The sequence below is a fragment of the Somniosus microcephalus genome, chromosome 34, assembly GCF_052327205.1.
Source record: "Somniosus microcephalus isolate GS21.2 chromosome 34, FLI_Smic_1.0, whole genome shotgun sequence".
Taxonomy (NCBI): Eukaryota; Metazoa; Chordata; class Chondrichthyes; order Squaliformes; family Somniosidae; genus Somniosus; species Somniosus microcephalus.
Genome location: NC_141020.1, coordinates 10,020,079 through 10,046,715, shown reverse-complemented (window position 1 = coordinate 10,046,715; position 26,637 = coordinate 10,020,079). Strand labels below are relative to the sequence as shown.

The following is a 26,637-nucleotide window of genomic DNA, read 5'->3' as shown; positions in this document are numbered from 1 at the left end:
AAATATCAGCATTTGACAGCTCTTTGAAGCTGTCAAACACGGACAATCTGTACACTAAGTTAATTCCTTCCTCTCAGGCTGATTTAGAGATCTCTCCAGAACAGAAAGCTGAATGCTGCAACTTTTGACAGCTCGTGGCCATTCTGCTTTCTGTGCCGGTGAGATGAGGGACTCCCGAGACCTGAAGGAAGGAAGGCTGTAAAGGTAATTAAACTTCTTTAAACACTTTACACACACCAAACACACTTACCTCTGCACTCATGCACCCATCACTCACCTGAACACCGGACATCTCGAACACTTCAGCCCGACGGTCCGCCTCGCTAACTTGGCGTGGTTTGGAGCTGTTGGGAATCCCATACTTCAGCAATAAAAATAGGGATTAGGCTAAAAACTGCCCGTTAACAGGCAGTTAATTGGCACTAATCCCCTTCCCGCCTCAGGGAGGCGGGTCCCAGCACAGGTCGGGTATCCGCCTCCTTTGAAACTGGCATGGAGGCGGGTTGGGGGCGCGATGGGTTCGTGCCCCCTGATTTCGAGATTTTAACCCCCCACACGCCTCCCAAGGCCCAATGAAAATCCTGCCCACAGTCTCTACCAATCCCTACATGATGGATATCGTCCATTTACGTTGCACCGAATTGCAAAGAACACTATTAAAGCTTGCCTGCAATCCTCTGCTATTTTATCTTCGGCAAACATATCTTTGCATGTATAATGCATCATTGGCATTTCCTAAACTGTGACTTTGATCAGGGCAGTTTCGGTGCTGCAGCAGGGGCGGAAACCTGATTTGGAAGGGTTCAAACCAATGTTCTCCCGAAGCTGCACAGATGCGGAAGTGTCTGAGGTCCCGAGCAGGCCGCTCGCCGGCTTTCGCATTGTAAAAACTGCACACGCGCAAAATTTAAATGGCCTGTGCGGTCAAGGGAACATTGGTTCAAACATGGAGTTCCGGAAAGATATGCACTGATTTGAGAGGCGACAACACGTTCAAGGACTTTGGAGAGTAAATGGAAGTTGGAGATGGGGTGGTAGTTTGCAAGGACACGGAAATGAAATGCATCAAATCATATCCACAGACAGGCCTGATGTTAACTACAAACACACAACTCATTAGATATGTACATATTCTGTTCGGTAATTTCCTTCTCCAGTATATAAAATTAATTTGTGAGTCATGAGTGGTGAAATCTCATATCGTTCATTGAGCTGAAAAAGTGAGGATGTTTTAAAGATTTTATTGACTGTATAGTAGGATATAATAATACAGTTGTGACTTTTACCCAATGCTCCAAATGTTAAATATTCCAATTTTGGCAATTATTGCCAATAGCATTTTCAGTGTATTGATAACTAACAACAACGCAATGCATGCCATTCGTTCTGACTCTGGCCTCTTCGATGTAGCCATGTCGACCCTCCTCCTAGAACTCCCCTCCCTAAATCCCTTTTCCTTTCTGCCTTCCTCCTTCAAGAACTTCATCAAAACCTCCCGAAATCCTCCTGCTTTGGTGACTCTCTCTCTCTCTCTCTCTCTCTCCCCCTTCAAAAGTCCCAAAATTTGCCTCTTCGACCATGCTTTTAGTCGACTCTTCTAATACATGTTGGTTTCCATTTCTCATCCCTGCGATAACCTTGGAATGTTTGCTGTGTTAAAGTGCATAAGTGCAAGAATTTTATTGAACTGTGTAAAAGATGGATTAACATATGTGAAGCCCTCCATGAAGCTGCTGCTTTGTTGCCTAGAATTATATGTGTCTACCTCTATGCTGTTTTTTTTAGATATTTGCAGGAGGTGGGTTATACAGACACGATCTTGGATGTGCGGACAAAGAGGGTCCGATCCATGTTGGGCCATTCCAGTCCAGAGCACAATGGAGCAGCAGAGTCCAACAGCTTGGGACAGATTCTAAATGGGGGAGACTCTCCGTTAGTTAAGCAGATAGAAGAACAGATTAAGAGGTGAGTACCTGAATCAGACTGGTAATTCTCCTTAAATAAAAACAGAAAATGCTGGAGACACTCAGCTGGTACAGGAAACTCTTGTTTAAACGGCACCTAAATATCCGGAATTCTCTATTAACCGGCAAAATTCTCACTCCGAAAACAACACCTCAATAACCGGCAATGTTGCCGAATCCGAGTCTCCCGCGGTGGCCGAGTTAGTCAGTGGGGGTAGTTCTCCAAACTGCCACTACTCGGCTTCTTGGCACTTTCGGAAGTCGGAACACCTCAATACCCCTGTAACCGGAGTCTGACTCTCCCGCGCTGCCGGGAGTCTCTTCCGATCCGCCATTTTACAGGGGTACTGTGTGTCTCCCACGCTGCTGGTAGTCATTGCATTGCATTACCCTCAACTGGCAGTACTGTACTTAATCAAGCATCTTCCACCATCCATTTAACACAACATTCTGTAGGTGAGTACCCAATTACTGTATACTGCACATTTTTTTGATTTTTTAATTTTTCTTTGTTAAAAATAGCCTCGGTAGATAACCCTCTCCGTCATCCGGAATTTTTGATCAACCGGCAACACGCCGGTCCCGTCGGTGCCGGATACCAAAGAGTTTCCTGTAAATCTCCTCTTGCCGGTACTGCAGCTCCTAGCTCCAGACCTCCTCCAGCATTGTGTGCTTCTGTGGGATTCACCTAACAAAAGACAAAAAAGCTCGGGCGTGCCTATTGTGGAACACTGGCTTATTGATGCGATTCCCAGCCTTGATCTTGATGCTTGGTGAAGTTGCTTAGAGGAGAAGGCAAACTTGTTGGGCAGTCACCTCGAGCTGTTTTTGTGCACCTCCTATTGCCTGGTCGCAGACAGGTATTATCAGGAACTTAAGAGCAAACTACCTTCATGGAAAGGGGTTGGAAAGAACAAAATGGGAAAGGGGGGAAAAGTAAAAACGGAGGAGAAAAATCAATTTTATTGTGAATTAAGCTCAAGTGGAACACGACTAGCTGGGAATTGGGCCTTTAATATTAGCGACTCTTAATCGGTTAATCGTTGGCACTAATCTCCTGTTAATTGGTTAACCTAATATGGATGTTGCTGTAATTAATTACTGGGCTCAACAATCATTTAACAGCCTTTTTGGGGAAGGTTCAATTTAATCCGCATTACTAGAAGTCGTGCTGGGAGATGGGGAGGGGTTCACTGTGATTTAGTGAAGGAACTGCGGTACGGAAGGAAGGATTCTTGTGGTTTGAAACAGATGGCTAATACGTCTGCTCTGCAAGGCGACAGCTACGGTGCCAAAAGCAGATTATTATTTTTTTACACAGTGCTTGTGCCTCAGTTTATTTTCAGCTCGACAAGTCTGCAAGAAATCAGTACAGACCAAGTTGAATGTAAGCACTCCCAATGGCTGAGTAGGCAAAGCGCCACCTGGTGTGCTACACTGATCAGAAGGTCCCAGGTTTAATCTCTGGTTGGCGCGCTGGTTTATCTGACAGTCGGCCATGCAAGCGGGCTGGGGGGGTGGATGCTGGAAGTGGTCTCTGAGCTCATGGGCTAGGGAGGGGGAAAACCAGCCACGGTTCTCGCTCCCGATCACTAGAACGGTGATCCTTGCTGGAAAGTGTGTGTGGGGACAGCCGGTCAGGTCAAGACCGAACAGCCTGTAAACACTCGTTCGTATAAGAATGACCATTTTAAGTGGGCTACCAAAGGATGGAACTGTACCCGAGTAGGGGAGAAAATTGGAAACGTTAAAAAAAACTGCTCCTGGAGCTGCTACTGCACAGCGTTTGTTAATCAGGTGGCTGCTAAGCCTCAAAGACTAACTGGCACCTAGAGTGATGCCCTACATTATATAAAATTGAAGTGAAAGAGAAATTTAAAGTTATTTTAAGCTCAGGTAGGTCAAGTATGCTTACTTCAACCGTAAAATGTTTTTTTGAATGGTGAAGTGCATTAGACACCAAGATACAGTGGAGAGGTATAGCTTTGACTCCCATTCATCCTACCTCCAATATTGTGATGGTGCCAGCCATCATCTACAGATGGAATAAAATCTTGGCTATTCTCAGATACCCCCTGAGCATCATTTGACAAGGCCAAGAAACACCACTTCAGCCTGGGCTTTTTTGCAGGGAAGTAAAACTGACCTCAAGAAGAGCCTTAAGATGAGTAAAGGCCATCCAAGCTCATCCCTCTTGCATACAGCTACAATGGCCCAGAAATTTGGGTCCCAACGCGTAAGTACGCACGGGGTACTCGCGCGTAGGCCCAACGAAAGTGCCGGTTTCGTGCATGCACTGCGCATGCGCGGGAAACTGGCACTCCCGTTCCCCTGAAAGAAGGGGTTGACAGGTGGAACGCATGCGCCGGAGAGGCAGCGCGTGCGCATCGAACTTACGTTTTTTTTGCCGGTTTCTCCGGGAGGGTAAGTCTCCAGCAGTTACACTTTTAAAAAGCAGGCGCAAGGCCTGCTTTTAACAAGGTAAGTGGTGAATTAATTAAAATTAAAACATTTTTTCCACAGGTTTATTATTTTTAAATACTTTAAAGAAAGGTAAGTTTATTTTTAGCCCCGTTAGAAAATATAATTAATTTTTTCAAAAATTTAAATTATTGTTTAAAATAGTTATTTCATGTAATTTATAGTTATTTTTAAAATGTGATTTTAAAAAATTTATTTGAAGTTTCAGTGATGTTTTGGGGCTTATAGTATTTATAGGTTTGACCGCTCTTCCTGTCAAACTTATGAATGAAGCATTCCCTGCTACCATTGGCTCTCCATGGCCCACGTGATCCCAGGGGATGCATTGAACTAACTGCGCCCCTGGGATACGCAAGCACTGCGCGCCGGCAGTTGGAGGAGGCCCAGGATCGGAATCCCACGTGGGCCCATAGCTCAACGACCGGCGCGCTAGTTAAGTGCAGGTCGGGGGCTTGCACCCGCGGGAAGCCCCCAACCCGAATTTCTGGGCCATTATGTAGTTAATGTATAGACACTGAAAGTGGAGTCTACCGTCTCTCCCAGATCCTATTATAAATCTCACTCTGCCAATTCCCATTCATTGTGTTATGTAGAATCTGCAGCACAAACATGCCATTTGGCCCAACTAGTCTATCCCAGTGTTTATACTCCACATGACCTACTTTGCATCCTGACCCTGTATCCCTCTATTCCCTTCTCCCTCATGTATACATTAAGCATCCCCATAAATGGATCAATGCTACCTGCTTCAATCACTGTGACAGCGAGTTCCACGTTCTCGCCAGTCTCTGTAAAGAAATTCCTCCTACATTACTTATTTGACCTGTTATGTCTAAGGCGTGGTTTTCTTGAGGAATGTGGAAACATTTATATTCATCAGTGTTAAATTTTATTTGCCGCTTCTCTGCTCAATTACAAACCTGATCTAAATCCTTCTGTAATCATTTTGGTGCCTCCTCTTGTCCATATTGCTTGCCCTATTTTGGTGTTGTCAGAATATTTAACAGGCTTGCATTTGGTCTCAATATCTAGGTGATTACGGTTGACGCACAACATGGGGGCGCAGTATTGATCATGAGGATGCACTTCGTGCTCTCATGCTCCCTCTTCCCTCCAGTCTGACTCTTGTAAGCAAGATTCTCTCTTGCCTCATAAGAATGTAAGAAAAGTCCAGGACACGAAAATGTGTAGGAAGGGTGGAAAATACTTTTCATTAAATAAAATGTAAATACATTGACAGCTCAGTGGGTTTACCTATTGAGAAACATAGCAGGAAAGTCCTAGGTTGATTCCCCACTCTGTGAGTTAACTGATCTCACCCAGGTCAATACAGGAAACTCTTTTTTATCTGGCACCGGCGTGGTGCCGGTTTATCAAAAAGTCCGGATTACAGAGAGGTATAGTAAAAGGTACGAGAGCCCCGTACACAGCAACAAATCCAGGCTTCCCTGTTGCATAGCAACAGGTGCAGGAACCCCGGCCACAGATCCAGGTGTCCCTGTTGCATAGCAACAAGTGCAGGAACCCCGGTTACACGGCCACAGATCCAGGAACGGCCACTACAGTAATATGAAGTAAAACTTACCTGAGCCTACTCCTGAATTTTGCTGGTTAACAGAGATTTCCGGTTATTTAGGTGCCGATAAATCGAGAGTTTCCTGTAATGGGGTACTGCAATTGGCCTCTATCTCTGGGCTAGGAAGTGAAAAATAAGTCCTGGTTCCCCCTCTCAATGACTTTTCTTGTGTCGGCCCTGGTTTTATGTTGTGCTTTTTCCCTTTTATAGAAATGCAGGCAGTGAGTCTCGAGATGGACTAAGAAAATCAGTGCTGGAGAAGATGCCTTTCTTGCAGAATGTGGATGAGGATAGCGACGAGGACGATGACGAATTGGACAGTGTTCCTTCAGAACTCTCTGTCACACAGAGACTAAGCAAGAAACAAAGGGTAACCACTGATGCCTTTAGCCTTCTAACTTCGAGTTTTCATGACTGCCTCTCTGCAGAAATTTTGGAGGTTCCATGCATGCCTCCGGTTCTGAATTATATGTTCGTTCAAGTTAGATCCTGCAAGCTTCTTCAGGGCAAAGAGAAGATAGTCTACAGTATTTATTAATGCTATGTAAATCTGCAAAATCGTGGTTTTTAAAACCGCTCACTCTAATTGACCATAAATAAATCTCTGTCTTAGGACTCTTTCCTTATCAGTGTCTCTGTCCTTGCTGGTTGGTTCGGTGAGGGACATGTAGGACAGATCTCGTAGGAAATTATTTTCCTAAAGAGTGTACAGTGACTTAAAAGTGAGGTGTGAGAGAGAAAATTGTCACCATGCTACAGGAAACTCTTTTTTATCCGGGACCGGCGTGGTGCCGGTTTATCAAAGTCCGGATTACAGAGAGGTATAGTAAAAGGTACGAGAGCCCCGTACACAGCAACAAATCCAGGCTTCCCTGTTGCATAGCAACAGGTGCAGGAGCCCCGGCCACAGATCCAGGCGTCCCTGTTGCATAGCAACAGGTGCAGGAACCCCGGTTACACGGCCACAGATCCAGGAACTGCCACTAATATGAAGTAAAACTTACCTGAGCCTACTCCTGAATTTTGCCGGTTAACAGAGATTTCCGGTTATTTCGGTGCCGGTAAATCGAGAGTTTCCTGCATTTGATTTTTCAGACTAATATGCTGAATTTGAAGAGCTTGTCTTGACGGGCACCCATGTTTGGTTATGTGGATTCTTTGAAGCTGCAAATGGGATACAAAAGCAATGACAATTTTTCTATTTGAAAGGTTCCAGGCTTTTATTACATTTCCTCCCACTGTGTTAAAGAGCACAGACACCGCGCTCTACTCGCTAGCTTCCAACTGCTGGTCACGTTTAATATTAGCAGAGAGCTCACTAGGGCAGAGGCTGGGTGTTTCTTTTTGTACCTGGAAAGGAAAGTCGAGGAGGCCGAGGCGTATTCTTGACTAGAAAATGGTGTGTGACGTGTAATGAGAAAGATTGAAAAAGAGTTGAGAAGACAGGAATAGATTGCGCAGGGAGACAGTGCAAGCAGATACAGGAAACACTTTTTTTTATCCGGGACCGGCGTGGTGCCGGTTTATCAAAGTCCAGATTACAGAGAGGTATAGTAAAAGGTACGAGAGCTCCGTACACAGCAACAAATCCAGGCTTCCCTGTTGCTTAGCAACAGGTGCAGCAACTCCGGCCACAGACCAAGCATCCCTGTTGCTTAGCAACAAGTGCAGGAACCTCAGTTACACAGCCACAGATCCAGGAACGGCCACTAATATGAAGTAAAACTTACTTGAACCTACTCCTGAATTTTGCTGGTTGACAGAGATTTCTGGTTATTTAGGTGCCGGTAAATCGAGAGTTTCCTGTAGTTGGAAAGAAGTCGAGGGCGAATTTGATGGATATGAGGGAGTGAGTGACGGAGTATTTAGTTTTTAGAACTGGATGGATGGACTGCAGAGTTTTTCCCAGTCCTGTTATCTCCTACCAAACTGGCAAAAGTTGGTTTTTAGTGGTCAATATCACAAACCACAGTCTATCAAACCTGTTTGGTCGGCTCACTGACCACAATGATCATTTTGGCATTTGGTTGGTGGCCAGTCAGATCAGTGCGTTTGCTTGATTTCCAACGTGAATTACCAACTGCCCTCATTTGTGAAATGTGTGCCACTGCAGATAGGCACCGAGATGACAGCTGCTGATCCTGGCATGGACTGCGAGACAGTGGATGCTTTGAGTGAATTTCGCTTCCTGGACCCCGGAGAGGAAGAGGAACGGGCTGAAGATTCCAGGAGCTTGGGGGATGGCAAAGAACTCGGTAAAAAGAACGCCAAGAGTGGAGTGTGTTGAAATTTGATCCGTTGAGCACTCTGCCACCGTTGTGCAGCTTCAGAATAGTTAAAAGTTAAAGAGGAATTCTCCACATTGAATCTTTAAAAATGCATCATTTGGCTCCATCAGTAGGTCGGTCGGTAAATTCGCTGATCGGTGTGGAACTAAACCACACAAACTAGAAGGTCAGGGGTTCAAACCAGTGCCCGTGCTGAATTAGTTGATCTCGGCCACTGTGGCAGAAAGGGCCAAGTTTGACTTGCTGTGCGTAACAAGATCCTCTGGCCTTCTAAAATAGCGTGTGAAACCCTTCCTGCTGATTTGTGTAATTGCTTTTATCCATGATGTCATTCACAGGAAATCACCGCTCGAAGCTTCAGGATGTGCTGACTGATTTTACAGACATCGATGGCTTGCCTTCCATCCCATCTGGGATAATTGGTCAGCCGAAGCCAAGCGAAGGTACCAGTATTCTTTCATCTGTTTAAAAAAAAAAAAAAAAAAAAATGCACTACAGAATCGCCGGAAGTGACTGAAGGCCATCAGATGGTGTCACAGCAGTTTGTAACTGTTAGCCAAATTCTGAGATGAAATTCTTGTACAGGAAACTCTTTTATCTGGCACCGGCGTGGTGCCGGTTTATCAAAAAGTCCGGATTACAGAGAGTTATAGTTAAAAGGTACGAGAGCTCCATACACAGCAACAAATCCAGGCTTCCCTGTTGCTTAGCAACATGTGCAGGAACTCCGGCCACAGACCAAGCGTCCCTGTTGCTTAGCAACAAGTGCAGAAACCCCCGATTACACAACCAAGAATCAAGAAAACGGCCACTAATGAAGAAAAACTTAACTGAACCTACTCCTGAATTTTGCCGGTTAACCGAGATTTCCGGTTGTTTGGGTGCCGGTAAATCGAGAGTTTCCTGTAATCACTCATGTTTCTTGTGAAGTTATTTTTTTTAATATTGTAAATTTGTGGTTGAAGGTTTTTTCTGTTCGGATGAAATCGTTTATATTTTTGCCAGCTTCTCGAATCATGTCAATACTGTTGCTGAAGTATCTGTTATTGTGACTTAATCAGTACTCCTTTTAAAGAGCAGTAAAGCTCTGCCAGCACATACAGTGCCCGATGTAGTGAGCCATCCAGGCAGAGTGTCCCTCGTTCAATATACAAGCTGGGCTGAGTTAGAAGATCTCCATTGGATTGCTAATTAGTTTCTGAAAACGTGATAAAGTGCAGCTGATTACTGGGGGGGTAAGTCTGGCCAGTGCATGTTTATATTAATGCGTGCTCCAGATAATCAAAGGAGCTGAACTGTCACACAGCTGAAATCACATACTTGCTATCGTCACTACCACCTAGAAGGTCAAGGGCAGCAGGCGCATGGGAACACCACCACCTCCAAGTCACACACCATCCTGACTTGGAAATATATCGGCTGTTCCTTCATCGTCGCTGGGTCAAAATCCTGGAACTCCCTCCCTAACAGCACTGTGGGAGCACCTTCACCACACGGACTGCAGCGGTTCAAGAAGGCGGCTCACCACCACCTCCTCGAGGGCAATTAGGGATGGGCAATAAATGCTGGCCTTGCCAGCGATGCCCACATCCCAGAAATGAATTAAAAAAAAAAAACTAATGGCTGTCTCCAATTATGTTGTTTCAGACTACCTCACGCAGTCGGATTCAGTTGCTCATTCCTCTTTTTATGAGGAATTGCATGCCCAAGACAGCACATTGTGGGGGTGGGGAAGAGTAGCAATAACTGTGTGTCCTGGTTAACTTCTTCGTGGAGTACTGATGACGGAACTCTCTCTCAAAATTCTGTTACTGCTGTTTGCATTGCAGCCGTTCCTCTTGCATTTCCCCCGCACGCTAACAAGCCCTTTATACTAGGGGCGGATAACGTTGGAGATGGCGAAATGAGCCTGGGTGAGCTGGCTGATCTGACTGTCACTAACGACAATGATGTAAGTAGTATTCAAAAACTAAAGTTCTTAACCTAATTTGGCAAGAGCTGTTGCGCCTGAATTTCCATTTAATGGAGACAGAATTATGGGCTAGAAATTCGTCTCGGGCGGTATCGGATTGGTCGCCCGTTCTACGCAACGCCTGATACTCAGTTCCATTGACTGCAATTAAACTGAATATGGGGCGGGACAATCCGATGCTGCCGTTTTGCGCCACCGTTCAAGATGAATTTCTAGGCCCTTTCCTTTAACATGGTAAAATGAAAGTCAGGAGTGTGATGGAATACTCGCCACTTGCCTGGATGAGTGCGGCTCCAACATCACTCGGGAAGTTCGACACCATCCAGGACAAAGCAGCCCGCTTGATCGGCACCCCATCCACCACCTTAAACATTCACTCCCTCCACCACCGGCGCACCGTGGCTGCAGTGTGTACTGTCTACAAGATGCACTGCAGCAACTCGCCAAGGCATGTTCGGCAGCACCTCCCAAACCCGCGACCTCTTCCACCTAGAGGGACAAGGGCAGCAGGCACATGGGAACACCACCACCTCCAAGTTCCCCTCCAAGTCACACACCATCCTGACTTGGAAATATATCGGCTGTTCCTTCATCGTCGCTGGGTCAAAATCCTGGAACTCCCTCCCTAACAGCACTGTGGGAGTACCTTCACCACACGGACTGCAGCGGTTCAAGAAGGCGGCTCAGCAGCACCTTCTCAAGGGCAATTAGGGATGGTTTTTTAAAAAAAAAAAGCATTTTATTCCCTCCTCTCCTGAAGGCGCTGGCTCTTTCTGGCATACAGTTCCACCGGCGCCAGCAGCCCTCCTGAACCAAGTGTCTTATTCTGTAAGTGCGAGCCCGGGCAGCGAGACTGTTCAACCATGGAGGGCATCTCAACTGAACCATGACCTTGCCCCCTCACCTTCCAGCCCTGCTCGCTTGGATAACGATTGGGAGTGTGAACTGTGGCTTTTTCGCTCCATCTCCCCCAGTCTCGGGTCAATGAGCGCAATTACAATGTTCCAAATGCAACCCTACAGCATGACTTGTATTTTCTAAAACATTTTGCAACCTCTGGAATCGAATGCTGTATTGCGACGTAAGCCAAATGTTATCTGCTTTACAAGGTGTATCCCAGGCTCCTCATAGCCCACTGATGGTGCTCTTCATCAGCCAGAAGTGCTGTGACTGTTTGAGAGAGGGCTTTGGTACAAATTTGTCTTGCTTTGTTGCAGGTTTCTGACAGTAAGGATGCCTTCAGGAAGACCTGGAATCCCAAGTATACATTGCGGAGTCATTTTGATGGGATCCGCGTCCTGGCATTTCACCCAGTGGAGCCTGTGCTCGTGACTGCTTCGGAGGATCGCACTCTGAAGCTGTGGAACCTGCAAAAAACAGTTCCTGCCAAAAAGTAAATTTTTACATTTTTTTTGCAGGGAGAGATTTTATTTAGAGTAATATTTGTCGATGATTAGGACAGAGAGCAAAGCAGGCTAAAGCTTGGCGATGAACTATGTTATCAGAAGGCTTTCGATAAGGTCCCACATAAGAGATTAGCTTGTAAAATTAAGGCACATGGGATTGGGGGCAAGGTATTGACTTGGACAGAGAACTGGTTGGCAGATAGAAAGCAAAGAGTTGGAATAAACGGGTCGTTTTCCAAGTGGCAGGCAGTGACTAGTGGGGTACCGCAAGGATCGGTCCTAGGACCCCAGCTGTTCACAATATATATTCATGATCTGGACGAGGGAATTGGATGTAGTATCTCCAAATTTGCAGACGACACAAAGCTGGGTGGGAGGGTATGCTGTGAGGAGGATGTCGTGAAACTCCAGTATGATTTGGACAGGTTGGGTGATTGGGCAGAAACATGGCAAATGCACTATAATGTGGATAAATGTGAGGTTATCCACTTTGGTGGCAAAAACAGGAAGGCAGATTATTATTTGAATGGCAATAGATTGGGAGAAGGGGAAGTGCAAAGAGACCTGGGTATTCTTGTGCACCAGTCGCTGAAGGTAAGCATGCAGGTGCAGCAGGCGGTTAAGAAGGCAAATGGTATGTTGGCCTTCGTAGCAAGAGGGTTCGAGTACAGGAACAAGGATGTCTTGCTGCAGTTGTACAGGGCCTTGGTGAGACTGCACCTTGAGTATTGTGTGCAGTTTTGGTCGCCTTATCTGAGGAAGGATGTTCTTGCCATGGAGGGAGTGCAGCGAAGATACACCAGGCTGATACCTGGGATGGCAGGAATGACGTATGAGGAGAGATTGGGACGATTGGGCTTGTACTCGCTGGAGTTTAGAAGAATGAGAGGGGATCTCCTCGAAACCTATAAAATTCTGTCAGGCCTGGACAGACTAGATGCAGGAAGGATGTTCCCGATGGCCGGGGAGTCCAGAACCAGGGGTCATAGTCTAAGGATAAGGGGTAAGCCATTTAGGACTGAGATGAGGAGGAATTTCTTCACCCAGAGAGTGGTGAACCTGTGGAATTCTCTACCACAGAAGGCAGTTGAGGCCAATTCATTAAATATATTCAAGAAGGAGTTGGATATATTTCTTAAGGCTAAAGGGATCAAGGGATATGGGGAGAAGGCAGGGACAGGGTGCTGAATTTGGATGATCAGCCATGATCGCATTGAATGGCGGAGCAGGCTCGAGGGGCCGAATGGCCTTCTCCTGCTCCTATCTTCTATGTTTCTATGATATTGCTGATCTGTATGTAGTCCTGTTGGGGTGGCCTTTTTGAGGGACTGAGTCTTGCAGTGGGTTACACACTGGCCTTGAACCTTTGGGACCTCGCTTCAAATCCACCCAGATGGGGTGAAAGTCTCTCACTGCAATGGTCCTATTTGAAATGAGTGTGGCCAGTTTCAACCCCAAATCTTGGTGGGCATTGGTCCACAGTACAAAACTGTCCCTAATTTGCTATTAAATTGGCGATCTCGCTCTGAGAGGGTAGCTGGTGTGGAATGAAAACAAATTCATACTATTGCAGTTGGGGCAGTATTCTGAGTTTGAGGGTGAGAGTCGTTGTCGGGGCAGAGCAGAAGGAGCTTCGCTCTGCATCAAGCCTGGGAGTGCACATCAGTGACACTGGGTGCCCCAGTTGGAAAGTTTTCCATTTCCCAATACTAACGTTCCTCACCACTAATATTCTGGAGTCATTCAAGAGGCAGTTAGATACTGAGTGAGGGACTGCATGTTGTCTCGTAGAGTACAGGAAACTCTCGTTTGAACGACACCTAAATATCCGGAATTCTCTATTAACCGGCAAAATTCATACTCCAAAAACAACACCTCAATAACCGGAAATGTTGCCGAGTCCGAGGTTCCCGTGGTGGCCGAGTTATCAGTGGGGGTAGTTCTCCAAACTGCCACTATTCGGCTTCTTGGCGCTGTCGGAAGTCGGAACACCTCAATACCCCTGTAACAGGAGTCTGACTCTCCCGCGCTGTATACAGTCGTTTACTGTAAGTTTTGTTTTACTGTTAAGTAATTAAAGGGTTATGGATTACCCTCAACTGGCAGTACTGTACTTAATCAAGCATCTTCCACCATCCATTTAACACAACATTCTGTAGGTGAGTACCCAATTACTGTATACTGCACATTTCTTGATTATTTTATTTTTGTTTGTTTAAAAATAGCCTGGGTAGATAACCCTCTCTGTCATCTGGAATTTTTAATCAACCGGCACCATCCCGGTCCCGCCGGTGCCGGATACCAAGGAGTTTCCTGTATTGTGGACCGTTCTGGGCACCACACTTCAGGAAAGATGCAAAAGGTCTTAGAAAGGGTATAGAAGAGGTTTACCAGGATGTCATCAGGGATGAGGAACTTCAGTTATGAGGAGAGATTGGAAAAGTTCGGACTGTTCTCCTTGGAACAGCGAAGGTTAAGAGGTGACCTAATGGAGGGTTTCAAGGTGATGGGCGGTTTTGTTCGAGTAGATGGAGAAAAACGATTCCTCTGGCGAGTGGGTCAAGAATTGAGAGGTCAGAGATTCAAAATCATTGGCAAAAGATCTCGAGGGGAGTGGAGGAGAATTTTTTACACTCTGATTTGTCAGGAATCTGGAACGCTCTACCTGAAAAGGTGCTGGAAGCTGATTCCATGAATAATTTTAAACGGGAGTTGGACAGGTTGAGGATGAGGAACTTTCAGGGTTACGGACAAGAAGCGGTGTGTGGGACTGAGCGCGACTGTTCTTTCAAAGAGCCAGCACAGGCACGCCGGGCCGAATGGCCTCCTGTGCTGTTAAGCTTCTATGATTCTGTGCTTCTATAGTGGAATGGACGAAATGGGCCTAGAGCTAGCTCGCTTCCTGTTTGTTCATCTTCTATTTTTTTTAAGCTGCTTGTGTATTATGTGAGACCCGTGCTAGTATCAGCAGTTAACCGACTCGTGGGTCTGATATATATAACTCGTTACAACCTGCTGGGATTCGGATAGAAAATGGGTCTTCCTGGCTGCCTGCCTTAGAGACCTGGGGGGGAAAAATTCAGTATCGCCCCGTTTGGGGCGCCATTATCGGCCGTGCGCAAAGTTTAGCGCCTGGCGCTAATTATCGCCTCCACCGGCAAACTTGGCTTTTATCGCCCCTGGAGGTGATTGGAGCGCTAAATCAGGCGCTTCACACCTCTCTTAAGGCGCAAAGCCCGAGGAGCGAGGCGCTACCTCAGAGCGCTGGCGAAGCAAGGAAGTGCATATCAAAATGAACCTGCAAAGTGCTGCTCAGTACCCAAAATTCCTTCACACAGCGTTGAATCTCTCCAGAAGTCTCTCTCTCTCAGAATGCGTGGTGCAAAAATGTCACCAACAAAAAAAGGCAGGAAGCGGTCACCTTTAAACAACGCCCCCCCCCCAGTCCCTTCCTGACTGCAAAACGCTCCCCTCAACCTGTCGTTGCTGGCGGTAAGGCAGGGGGCGCCACTCAATACCCGGTCCGGGGCGCTACGCACTCGACTGACGTCACAATCTGCCGGCGCAGGAGATTGCGGCGGTAGTGTTTAGCACCGCCGCAAAATGTCTAGTTAATTTCACGAGTGGCGCAAACATCGCCGCGCCCGGGCACTAGTTGCTTTGCGCCCCCTTAAGGGGCTAACGGGAGGCGCAAACAACTGCATTTTTTCCCCCCTGGTTTACTTCAGGTTTAGGCTGGCTTTTCGCGACCGGACACCGAAGCAGTCGCACAGCAAAGTAGTTAGAAATGTTGCACGCAAGAAAATTTAGGTTTTTTTTAAATAAAAAATAATCCAGGGAGAATTACTGGAGGGAAAAAAAAGTTGTGCACTAAGTGTTTAATTTTGTTTTGTTCTAGGAGTACTGCGTTGGATGTGGAGCCAATTTATACGTTTAGAGGGCATGTGTGAGTATCATTGGAGTCAGCTATCCCGTCACTCTTATAGGAGATGCATATAATCTACTATTAACTCAATTTCCAAATTTCAGTTTTTTTTTAAAGTACTAATTTTCCGCTTCACTGTGTTATTTACATTAATTCACATTATTAGATAATTTAACATTCTTTGTGCAAACAAACCGCTTCACTTCACCAGGAGCAGGCGTAGGCGATCACGGGGTTACCCTGTACGCGGAGTTGGTCCCAGATTTGATCACAGTCTTCGCTAAGTTGATCTCACCAGGACAGCTGAAGTGGTGCAACTGTTTGGCCACTGTGGCCTGAGATGTTGAAGTAGACTCCCTGTATTAGAGGGCTGCTAGTGCTCATGTAACTGTACCCCAGCATGGGTCAGCGCCATCAGGACCGGGGGGGGGGGGGGAGTTACTGCACTACATTGCTAATATCACAGTAATTCTGGTAATACTTGAATGTTAAATCATTTTGTACTGTAGGTGGCTCTTTTTTGTTAATCTATCCCTCTCCTGCTGTTGCAGAGACCCAGTGTTATCGCTAGCTGTAGGTTCTAAAGGGGACCAGTGCTTCAGTGGAGGGCTTGATGGCACGATTTGCTGCTGGAATATTCCAAGTTTGAACACTGACCCATACGACTCTTATGGTATGTGCTAAGTCGGATTTATATATAACAAAATTGACGGGTCTGCAAATGGTTTTGTTAATGTGACGGGATGGCAAATGATCAGGGATCCCGATTATGTACAATGATGGATGGCAGGTACAGGAAACTCTCTTTTAACCGGCACCTAAATAACCGGAAACGTCTGTTAACCGGCAAAATTCAGGAGTAGGTTCAGGTAAGTTTTACTTCATATTAGTGGCAGTTCCTGGATCTGTGGCTGTGTAACTGGGGTTCGTGCACTTGTTGCTAAGCAACAGGGACGCTTGGTCTGTGGCTGGAGTTCCTGCACATGTTGCTAAGCAAGAGGGAAGCCTGGATTTGTTGCTGTGTACGGAGCTCTCGTACCTTTTAACCAAACCACTCTGTAATCCGGACTTTTTTGATAAACCGGCACCACGCCGGTCCCGTTGGTGCCGGATAATAAAGAGATTCCTGTAGTAATTAATTTCAACAATATTGGTCATAAACGGGAGTGATGCTTGAAGAATAATCGGCAGAATCTCAACTTTGTATTCACTTATTTCTGTTTTCTCCTCTTTACCCTTCTCTGCTGAATGTGCTGACTTTTGTTCTCTGGATCTGAACCCTCGCACGACCAGCACTGTGCCTCAATGGGTTTTATTTTTACTGACTCTTAACCTACTCAAAAACAATGTATTTGACTCCTCTAACTTTTTTTTTTTAAATTACTGCAAATCTCCATTTGTTGTCCTGACCAAACTAGGTCATGAGAGGTCAACCATTTATTCTGCTCTCCTGTTAACATTTACTTTATAACAATTTCAAGAAAGTGGGGAACACAGCCTGGGTAACCCGCCACCAATCATACAATACAATAATACAGCACAGAAGGAGGCCCATTCGGCCCATCGAGTCTGCGCCGGCTCTTTCGAAGAGCAGTCCAGTTAGTCCCGTTCTTTCCCCATATCTCTGCAATTTTTTCTCGAAGTATTTATCCAATTCCCTTTTGAAAGCTACTATTGAATCTGTGTCCACCGCCTTATTGGGCAGTGCGTTCCAAATCCTAACCACTCGTTGCGTAAATAGGTGTTTCCTCATGTCGCCTCAGATTCTTTTGCCAATTACCTTAAATCTGTGCCCTCTGGTTATCGACCCTTCAGCCATTGGAAACAGTTTCTCTTTATTTACTCGATCTAAATCCTTCATGATTTTAAACACCTCTATCAAATCTCCTCTTGGCCTTCTGTGCACAGAGAACAACCTCAGCTTCTCCAGTCTATCCACATAACTGTAATCCATCATCCCTGGAACCATTCTAGTAAATCTCTTCTGCACCCTCTCCAAAGCCTTCGTGTCCTTCCTAAAGTGCGGTGCCCAGAATTGGACACAATACTCCAGTTGGGGCCAAACTAGTGTTTTATAAAAGTTTAGCATAACTTCCTGGCTTTTGTACTCTATGCCTCTATTTATGAAATGAGACATTAAAGGGTCAGGCCTGTTATGTGGTCAAACATAGAAACATAGAAGATAGGAGCAGGAGTAGGCCATTCGGCCCCTCGAGCCTGCTCTGCCATTTAATGAGATCATGGCGGATCATCCAAACTCAGTACCCTGTCCCTGATTTCTCCCCATATCCCTTGATCCCTTTAGCCTTAAGAAATATATATCTAACTCCTTGAATATATTTAATGAATTGGCCTCCACTGCCTTCTGTGGTAGAGAATTCCACAGGTTCACCACTCTCTGGGTGAAGAAATTCCTCCTCATCTCTGTCCTAAATGGCTTACCCCTTATCCTTAGACTGTGACCCCTGGTTCTGGACTCCCCGGCCATCGGGAACATCCTTCCTGCATCTAGTCTGTCTAGTCCTGTTAGAATTTTATAAGTTTCAATGAGATCCCCTCTCATTCTTCTAAACTCTAGCGAGTACAAGCCCAATCGACCCAATCTCTCCTCATAAGTCATTCCTGCCATCCCAGGTATTGGTCTGGTATGATTCATGGGCTATTTTGTGATTAGACTCTGCTCTTTCAGTCATACAATATATCATTCAACGGTATGAATTTTTTTTTCTTTTTTTTACAGATGACCGTATTCTGACCAGAACATTAAATGGTCACACGGATACAGTTTGGGGGCTAGCATTTAGTAACCTGAAGAACCGCTTGATTTCATGTTCAGCAGATGGAACCGTTAGGTTGTGGGATGCAGCTGCAAATCCAGCCTGCGTTTGTACATACAACAGAGATAAGGGTGAGTTTTTTTTTAAAAAGGCATTGCAGGCAAACCCATGGTGCTACTGCAATTATTGGGAAGAGGGGTAGTGAAGCTATCTTTTGTAGGTGGGGTAGAAGAAAGGAGCCATCTTCTGCTGGAAGGGAAGAGAGACGTGGACCATACCCTTCGAGGCTCGCGTGCACCAGACCCTTCCCCTATTAAAATCGGGGTGCTTGTCCCTGAGCCAGCGAAACAGGCAGTATATTGGAAGATCTAAAACAAGCAGGGAGGAAATAAGAAAATGTCAAGATAATGCTTAATTGAAGTGTTCTTTTTTCCAGTCTTTTCCCCTCCGCTCCTGAAGGTCCCACACTCTTTACTGGGAGACCGTTCTCTGGTGCAGGCCATCTTCTGGGTACCTTGCCAAAGTAGCCATTCATGTTCAGCTGTGAGCATTAGATCAAGAAGGTTGACAGGCTTTTTAACACCAGGGAGTATCCAAACACACAGACTCTCGCTCTCTTTCCAGTCGCTGCATATCCTTCAAGGGCAGCCACTTTTTCCCTTTCCTTAGCCCATGGGCCGGTTGAAGTGCTTCTACACCCTGGCTCAGATCAGCTAACTCTGATTGCAACGCGGGACCTGCCTGGTCTCCATGGCTCAGCTACTCCCTGCATCAACCAACTGAGCCATCGGGGGAGCTGCAATTTAGATCATGTTAAACATGATTTACTGTCCAATTATGAAAGTGTATATTAATCTGTCGTAATGCCCTGATGGGAATGCTGTACAGTAACCGATGTAACTAACTGTTTGTTTACTTTTTTGTGTCTGGAGTCAACTTTAGTTGTATTCTAAATTAACATTTTATTCTCTTCAGAAAATGGAATTCCTACCTCTGTTGCCTTTGTGAGTGACCCTACTCATGCTGTCGCTTCCTTCACTAGCGGGGATGTGGTCATCTATGATCTGCAGTCGTTGCAGTCAGTGGTGACCCTGGATTCTAAAACATCTGACAATGGTAAGCTGACAGGGGAGGCTGAAGGAGGGGGTCGATCCTGTAAGAGAGTCCTGTCTTACCCATAGAGCTCCATTTCTTACTTGTAGTTATTTGCTCATTTTGTATGTGTGTGTGTGTGTTTCTTTAAAGTTACAGGGCTCCGCCTCCGTATTGCAGGAATGTTTGTGGAGCAGGTGTATTGGGGTCACACCAGCTGGGGGATAAGGCTATATAATGGGGCTGAGGGACGTTGGTCTTCTTTTGACCTCCTGTCTCTTTAAGTGTACATCGAATATGATTTCTTCACCCCGTCCCCAAAACTACTCACAAGCTTTATAAATTAACCACCCACTTTATATAAAAAAAACAACATTCTCCTGAAATTGTACCGTTTGGAGTCACACGTTGCTGCGATTTCATTACAGAGGAAAGAAAGTGACATTCCCCAGCCTTGTGGAGAATTGTGGGTGCAGATTAATGTTCCCTGTCAGCTGCGCTTTGATCTGCGCAGTCTATTTCTTTGAATGTGCGGCCCCTTCAAATTTCTGCGCATGCGCGGTATTTACAGTGTAAAAGCCGGTGAGCGGCCTGCGCGGGACCTTGCAGATTACTGCACGGCCGCGTGCACGCGCACCTTAGCGGGAACTTTGGTGCAGGTCCCACCATCCTGCCACTTGACAGCGAAGCATGTTGAGAGTGTCACTGCACATCACTGCTGTGCCATCCTCCCAGTGCACAAAACTGTATTAAACTTTGCATTGCAAAATGATGTTTCATTGCTGCCCCCGCTCGATCCCAGTTAATTTAGTAAAAATTGACTCTGAAAATATGGTTGGATTCATTGCATTTTCTCTTTTTTCTCTCTTAGCTGCTAATCAGATTAACCGGGTTGTCAGTCACCCCAAGCTACCTGTCACCATCACTGCACATGACGACAGGCGTATTCGGTTCTTTGACAACAAGACAGGTAAAAAGAAAACTCGCCCGTTGGTTTCTTAGAAGGCTACAGATGTGGCAACTGAGACGAGAGGCTTGTGAAATAGTTCCGAACCGTGTAGTTGTAGCCCGTGATCAGATGGGGGAGGAGTTCAGAGTGGGATGTGATTTTAGCAGCATGTGGCTGCAGGGGTCGGTGTAATCAACAGTGCTTACCATATACTTGAGCACGGGTCGTGACCTTTTTTATTCACTATGAATGGTCCAGTAAAGGGCCAAACTTAACAGGGCAAACTGAATGATAGTTCAGAGAAGGTTCACTCGGTTGATTCCGGAGATGAGGGGGTTGACGTATGAGGAAAGGTTGAGTAGGTTGGGCCTCTACTCATTGGAATTCAGAAGAATGAGAGGCGATCTTATCGAAACATAAGATTGTGAGGGGGCTTGATCGGGTGGATGCGGGGAGGATGTTTCCACTGATGGGTGAGACTAGAACTAGGGGGCATAATCTTAGAATAAGGGGCTGCCCTTTCAAAACTGAGATGAGGAGAAACTTCTTCACTCAGAGGGTAGTAAATCTATGGAATTTGCTACCCCAGAGAGCTGTGGAAGCTGCGACATTAAATAAATTTAAAACGGAGATAGGCAGTTTCCTAGCAGATAAGGGAATTAGGGGTTACGGGGAGCGGGCAGGGAAGTGGACGTGAGTCTAGGTTCGGATCAGCCATGATCCTATTGAATGGCGGAGCAGGCCCGAGGGGCCGTATGGCCTACTCCTGCTCCTACTTCTTATGTTCTTATATCCACCTTTAACATAAAATGCAATGAAATACAGATGGAGCTTTTGGTTCATCCTTCAGTGGAAAGCTACAGCTCCCCCTCCTTCTCACAGAAACCAAGGGGGGAAAAAATTGGGTCCCGCCCCGAAAAAGTTAGCGGTCCTGCACCGGAAATTGAATGGTAGTGCCCCAAGCAGAAGCGCTCCCTCTCCCGCTTGAGGCGCTCCCATTCAGTATCACAGCACTACGTGCAAAAGTGCCACACGCATCGGCACGCAGCGCCGCGGTATTACAGGCCTCCCTGCTGGACCACCAGGGAGCAGGGTGCTGGCAAAAGAGCCCAGTGCTCCTCCGATCGCGGCCGGCTCCCCCACAGGAGGAGGCGAAAGGGGGCAGGTGCTGACGGGCGGCCCCCCACCAAAAAATGGCCGCCTGGCACCTGCCCTTTAATTTACACCGCAAACACGGCACCATAGCGTCCGGCGGTAGGTCAGGGGGGGCGCGAGTGGAACACTGCGCACAGCGAGGATGTCACCGCCAGAGGCCCAGCGCCACGGGGGCGCTACCGGCTACCGCTAACCTCCCGCTGAATTTCACGGGAGGTGTTAGCGGCGCCGTGCCCGGGCGCATGGGGCTTTGCGCCCCGTTAGCGCCAACGGGACGCGCGAAGCAACCCAATTTTTCCCCCCAACTGTCTTTGTAATGACTTGAGAGTTTGAGTATCTGGATTGAAGAGTTTACTCGCCTTGTAGATACCCAACACTTGCCCTAGCGCGACTGATGGAAATTGTGCTGCTTGCATTTTGCCAGGATTACTTCCTGAGCTTCACGTATATTTTGACCAATTTGGGGGAGGTGCCAGGTGGTGCTTGTGAAACCAGACAGCCATTCAACCGTAGGTTGATGCCCTCGAGAGTTGGGAAAGGAAGAAGAAAAATCTGATGAACAAAGTGGACACGGAGAGTAGAAGGGTGTAGATTTGGGAAGAGGGTGAGGAACATGAACAGGTTCAGCACACGAACGTAATCAGCTGGAAGGGCTGTGTGATATTTTCCTGTTCCATTTCCTGTGATGTTCTTTAATCCACCTTTTTAGGAAAAATGATCCATTCAATGGTCGCTCACTTGGACGCGGTCACCTCTCTCGCTGTAGATCCCAATGGCGTTTTCCTGATGTCGGGAAGTAAGTACCACTCAAAGCAGTTGCTGGTTTTTTTTTAATCTTGACCTACTGCCATTGCCTGGCGCTTATCAGTTGTGTCGTAGCCTTAAAAAAGGAAAGCAAAAAAGAACTTTGAATTTATAACATCAGGACGTCCCAAAGCGTTTTGCAGCCAATGAAGTATTTTTCTTTTGAAGTGTGTTCACTGTTGTAAGGAAACACGGCAGCCAATATATACACAGCAAGGTCCCACGAACCGCAATGAGACCATTTGTTTTTGGTCTGTTTGAAGTTTGAGGATAGTGCAGCAAAGGTGGAGACTGACATTGGTTTGAGTCATTCACTGTGCCACATTAAGCAGGGCGGTACTGAGATGGAGGCTATGGGAGGGACATCTGAGTGATATCTGGTGCCTAAAGGCAGCTGGCTGCAGAGAATTGATAGTGTCCTGTGTATTAAATTTGCTGTGTATGTCACACACTCCTTATGTGGGCCTCACCATCCTGTTATGCCTCCGGAGGTGGCATTTTGGTGGATCTACCCATTATACAGGAAACTTTGTGCTATCCGGCACCGACGGGACCGAGCTGTTGCCGTTCCCTCAAAACTGCCGGACACTCCAGCGCTAATGTTGAAGCATACGGAAGCTTCTGAGCTCCGTATCTGTCAACAAACCCACAGCTTCTAAACAGTCCAAGCATCTCTGTAGCTTAGCAACAGCTTCAGCAGACCTTGCAGAGCTTGACTGTTGAGAAAAAAAGCAACGAGAAGATTTTTGCCGGTGGCTCGAGCATTCCGGACAGTTAGCCTCCGGATAACACAAAGTTTCCTGTACAACCTACCTGTCAGACAGCTATACCCACCACTGGTTGGAGCTTCATAAGTGGCGGCCGTTTGCATGAACTCGCCCTATTTGCATTGGAAAGCCAAATAAGAAAACCCCCTGGTGGCATGGCACATTGATGCTGCAGAATGGTGATGCTTCCCTGAATCTCTGCCGATTCATTCTCGGCGAAGGGGGAAGCAGGGACCGAACAGGGGACCCGCAGTTTTCTCCAGAGGGGGAAGAGTATCTGCAGCGCACGGCTCCCCCAGTGGTTAGCGGTGAGCCCAGAAAGATCCCAGGCTCTGTCCCCAATATGTGTCGAGTTGGCTAACCTCGGCTATAGCTGCAGCAATGGAACTACCGTGGGACTCATCCCCGCCCCCCCTCCCCACCCCCCGGATTGGAGAGCGGAAAAATCAGGCGCCCTCTAGGGGTATTGAGGGATATGGGGATAGTGCTGGAAGGTGAGTTGAGGTAAAAAGTCAGCTATGAGCTTATTAAATAGCGGAGCGGGCTCAAATGGCTGAATGACCTACTCCTGCTACTATTTCTTCTGTTCTTCCCCAATCCCTATCCAAAGACCATGTTAGAAAATGCATAGATTTTTGGGTACTAAGAGATTCAAGGGATATGGGGATAGGACGGGAAAGTGGAGTTGAGGTAGAAGATCAGCCATGATATTGAATGGCAGAGCAGGCTCGAGGGGCCGAATGGACTACTCCTGCTCCTATTGCTTATGTTCTTATCTCATTGGGTCGATTGGGCTTATTCGCTGGAGTTTAGAAGAATGAGAGGGGATCTCATTGAAACTTATCAAATTCTGACAGGACTAGACAGACTAGATGCAGGAAGGATGTTCCCAATGGCGGGGGAGTCCAGAACCAGGGGTCACAGTCTAAGGATAAGGGGTAAGCCATTTAGGACAGAGATGAGGAGGAATTTCTTCACCCAGAGAGTGGTGAACCTGTGGAATTCTCTACCACACAAGGCAGTAGAGGCCAATTCATTAAATATATTCAAGAAGGAGTTAGATATATTTCTTAAGGCTAAAGGGATCAAGGGATATGGGGAGAAGGCAGGGACAGGGTACTGAATTTGGATGATCAGCCATGATCTTATTGAATGGCGGAGCAGGCTCGAGGGGCCAAATGGCCTACTCCTCCTATCTTCTATGTTTCTATTGCAGGACCTTGCCGTGTGAAAATTAACTGCTGTAATTGCCTTACATAACAGTGACTGTGAAGTGCTTTGGGACGTCGTGAGGGAATGATGGGCGCTACATAAATGCATGTCGTTTTTTTTGGTTGCCATGTAAATTGTGCAGAGTTTAAATTCCTGACTGTACCTAATTGAACAGGTCACGACTGCTCGATACGACTCTGGAACCTGGACAACAAGACCTGCGTTCAGGAAATCACAGCGCACCGGAAGAAGTACGACGAGGCAATCCACGACGTCACCTTCCACCCGAGCAAAGCCTACATCGCCAGTGCAGGAGCAGACGCCCTCGCCAAAGTCTTTGTATGACACAACATAACCTCCCCGGTCTCATTCCTCTGAGCAGGTGAGCAACAGTCTGCTATAATGGAGAAGCACTTTTGTAATAACAATGCTGGAAACACTCAGCAGGCCAGGCAGCATCCGTGGAGAGTGAAACAGAGTTACGGTTTCAGGTCTGTGACCCTGCGTCCGAACTGGAAAAAGTTAGGGATGTACAGGAAACTCTTTTTTAATCCAGCACCGACGGGACCGGCGTGGTGCCGGTTGATCAAAAAGTCCGGATTACAGAGAGGTATACTTACTAAGGTACGAGAGCCCCGTACACGGCCACAGATCCAGGAGTCCCTGTTGCACGGCCACAGGTGCAGGAAGGGCAGCACGGTGGCATAGCGGTTAGCACTGTTGCCTCACAGCGCCAGGGACCCGGGTTCAAATCCGGCCTCGGGTGACTGTCTGTGTGGAGTTTGCACATTCTCCCCGTGTTTGCGTGGGTTTCCTCCGGGTGCTCCGGTTTCCTCCCACAGTCCAAAGATGTGCGGGTTAGGTTGATTGGCCATGATAAAAATTGGCCCTTAGTGTTAGGGGGGATTAAATACGTGGGGTTACGGGGATAGGGCTTGTGTGGGATGGCTGTCGCTGTAGGGACCGGGTGCTAGGGTTTGGATGATCAGCCATGATCTCGTTGAATGGCAGAGCAGGCTCGAAGGGCCGAATGGCCTACTCCTGCTCCTAGTTTCTATCTATGTTTCTAACCCCGGTTACACAGCCACAGATCCAGGAACCCCGGTTACACGGCCACTAATATACAGTAAAACTTACCTGAACCTACTGCTGAATTTTGCCGGTTAAGAGAGAGTTTCCTGTAACAGGATTTAAGCAGGTGCAGAAGCAGAGGAAAGGAACTAAAGGGTCGGTCTGTGCTAGGATAGAAGGCAGGGGAAATTAAATGTTACAAATGGGGATGGCAGAATCATCACCAGCTGCCGCCTGAAAAAATGGGGGTAGAGGTTATGGCCTGAAATTGTTGAACTCGATGTTGAGTCCAAAAGGCCTAATCGAAAGATGAGGTGCTGTTCCTCGAGCTTATGCTGAGCTTCATTGGAACAGTGCAAGAGGCCGAGGACGAAGAGGTCAGAGTGGGAGTGGAGCGGAGAATTAAAGTGACAGGCGACCGGAAGCTCGGGGTCACCCTTACGGACTGAACGGAGGTGTTCCGCAAAGCGGTCGCCCAATTTGCGTTTGGTCTCCCCAGTGTAGGGGAGACTGCACCGTGAGCAGCGAATACAGTGTACTTTGCAATGTTCTGGTTAACCCATTGTTTGAGGAGGGTGGGGTGAGTGGTAAAATGAGCATTTGTGCAACAGTGGCACTGTGTGGTAAAGTGGTGGAGAGCGTGGTCAGACTGTAGAGTTTTGTAATTGTGCCGGCTGGTGTTTAACTAATCCACGAGACCATGAAGGGAACTGAGGGCCCGCCCGAGAGTTAGCCCATGGCAAAGAGCCCAGATCTCAGCCAAAGTTCCTGCAGCTCTTCATCACTACCTAGTGACCCCTTATTGTCAGCTGGATGCACATGGCTGTTGGGGTGCGGACAGGAATGGCTGGGCTTGGCAGCGGATGCCGTTCGGTCGAATAGCTTGCCAACGCTGACTGGACTCGCACATGACGAATGGCCCTTGAGCAAGCTACCGGCGGGCTGATCGTGGCCTTGGCATCTTTCATTTGCAAGAGTCAAACCACTTGCGGGAGGCGGGGGGGAACTAGACCAGTGCTGTCATGCGATTCACTGGTATCCCAAACTAGTAGAAACCTGAGTGCCCGCATGGCAAGCTCCAGACCACTGCAGCCTGTCTGCAAAAATACTTGTCGGCCTGCTTCTTTGAGTACTTGTCAGCCTACACTGTCTCTGGGCATAGTCATAACGGCTCATCGAGTCCGTGCCGGCTCTCTGT

At 47.1% G+C, this 26,637-nt stretch overlaps 1 protein-coding gene across 3 annotated transcripts in view; it reads left to right on the top strand.

Annotated features, from left to right (window-relative positions):
- LOC147096752 (striatin-3-like) overlaps positions 1-26,637 on the top strand; it is a 69,899-nt gene that overhangs the window by 21,994 nt on the left and 21,268 nt on the right. For all 3 annotated transcript variants that reach the window (XR_015074546.1, XR_015074545.1, XM_085973370.1), the window contains exons 5-17: positions 1,786-1,965; positions 6,232-6,391; positions 8,135-8,276; positions 8,648-8,752; positions 10,139-10,260; positions 11,499-11,674; positions 15,586-15,633; positions 16,164-16,285; positions 18,353-18,520; positions 19,365-19,505; positions 20,353-20,451; positions 22,295-22,381; positions 24,544-24,750. Coding sequence is in view for 1 of the 3 variants with exons in the window: in XM_085973370.1 (XP_085829496.1) it covers positions 1,786-1,965; positions 6,232-6,391; positions 8,135-8,276; positions 8,648-8,752; positions 10,139-10,260; positions 11,499-11,674; positions 15,586-15,633; positions 16,164-16,285; positions 18,353-18,520; positions 19,365-19,505; positions 20,353-20,451; positions 22,295-22,381; positions 24,544-24,713 (1,720 nt within the window). In the remaining 2 variants the exon portion in view is untranslated. The remainder of the gene's footprint in view (positions 1-1,785; positions 1,966-6,231; positions 6,392-8,134; positions 8,277-8,647; positions 8,753-10,138; positions 10,261-11,498; positions 11,675-15,585; positions 15,634-16,163; positions 16,286-18,352; positions 18,521-19,364; positions 19,506-20,352; positions 20,452-22,294; positions 22,382-24,543; positions 24,751-26,637) is intronic.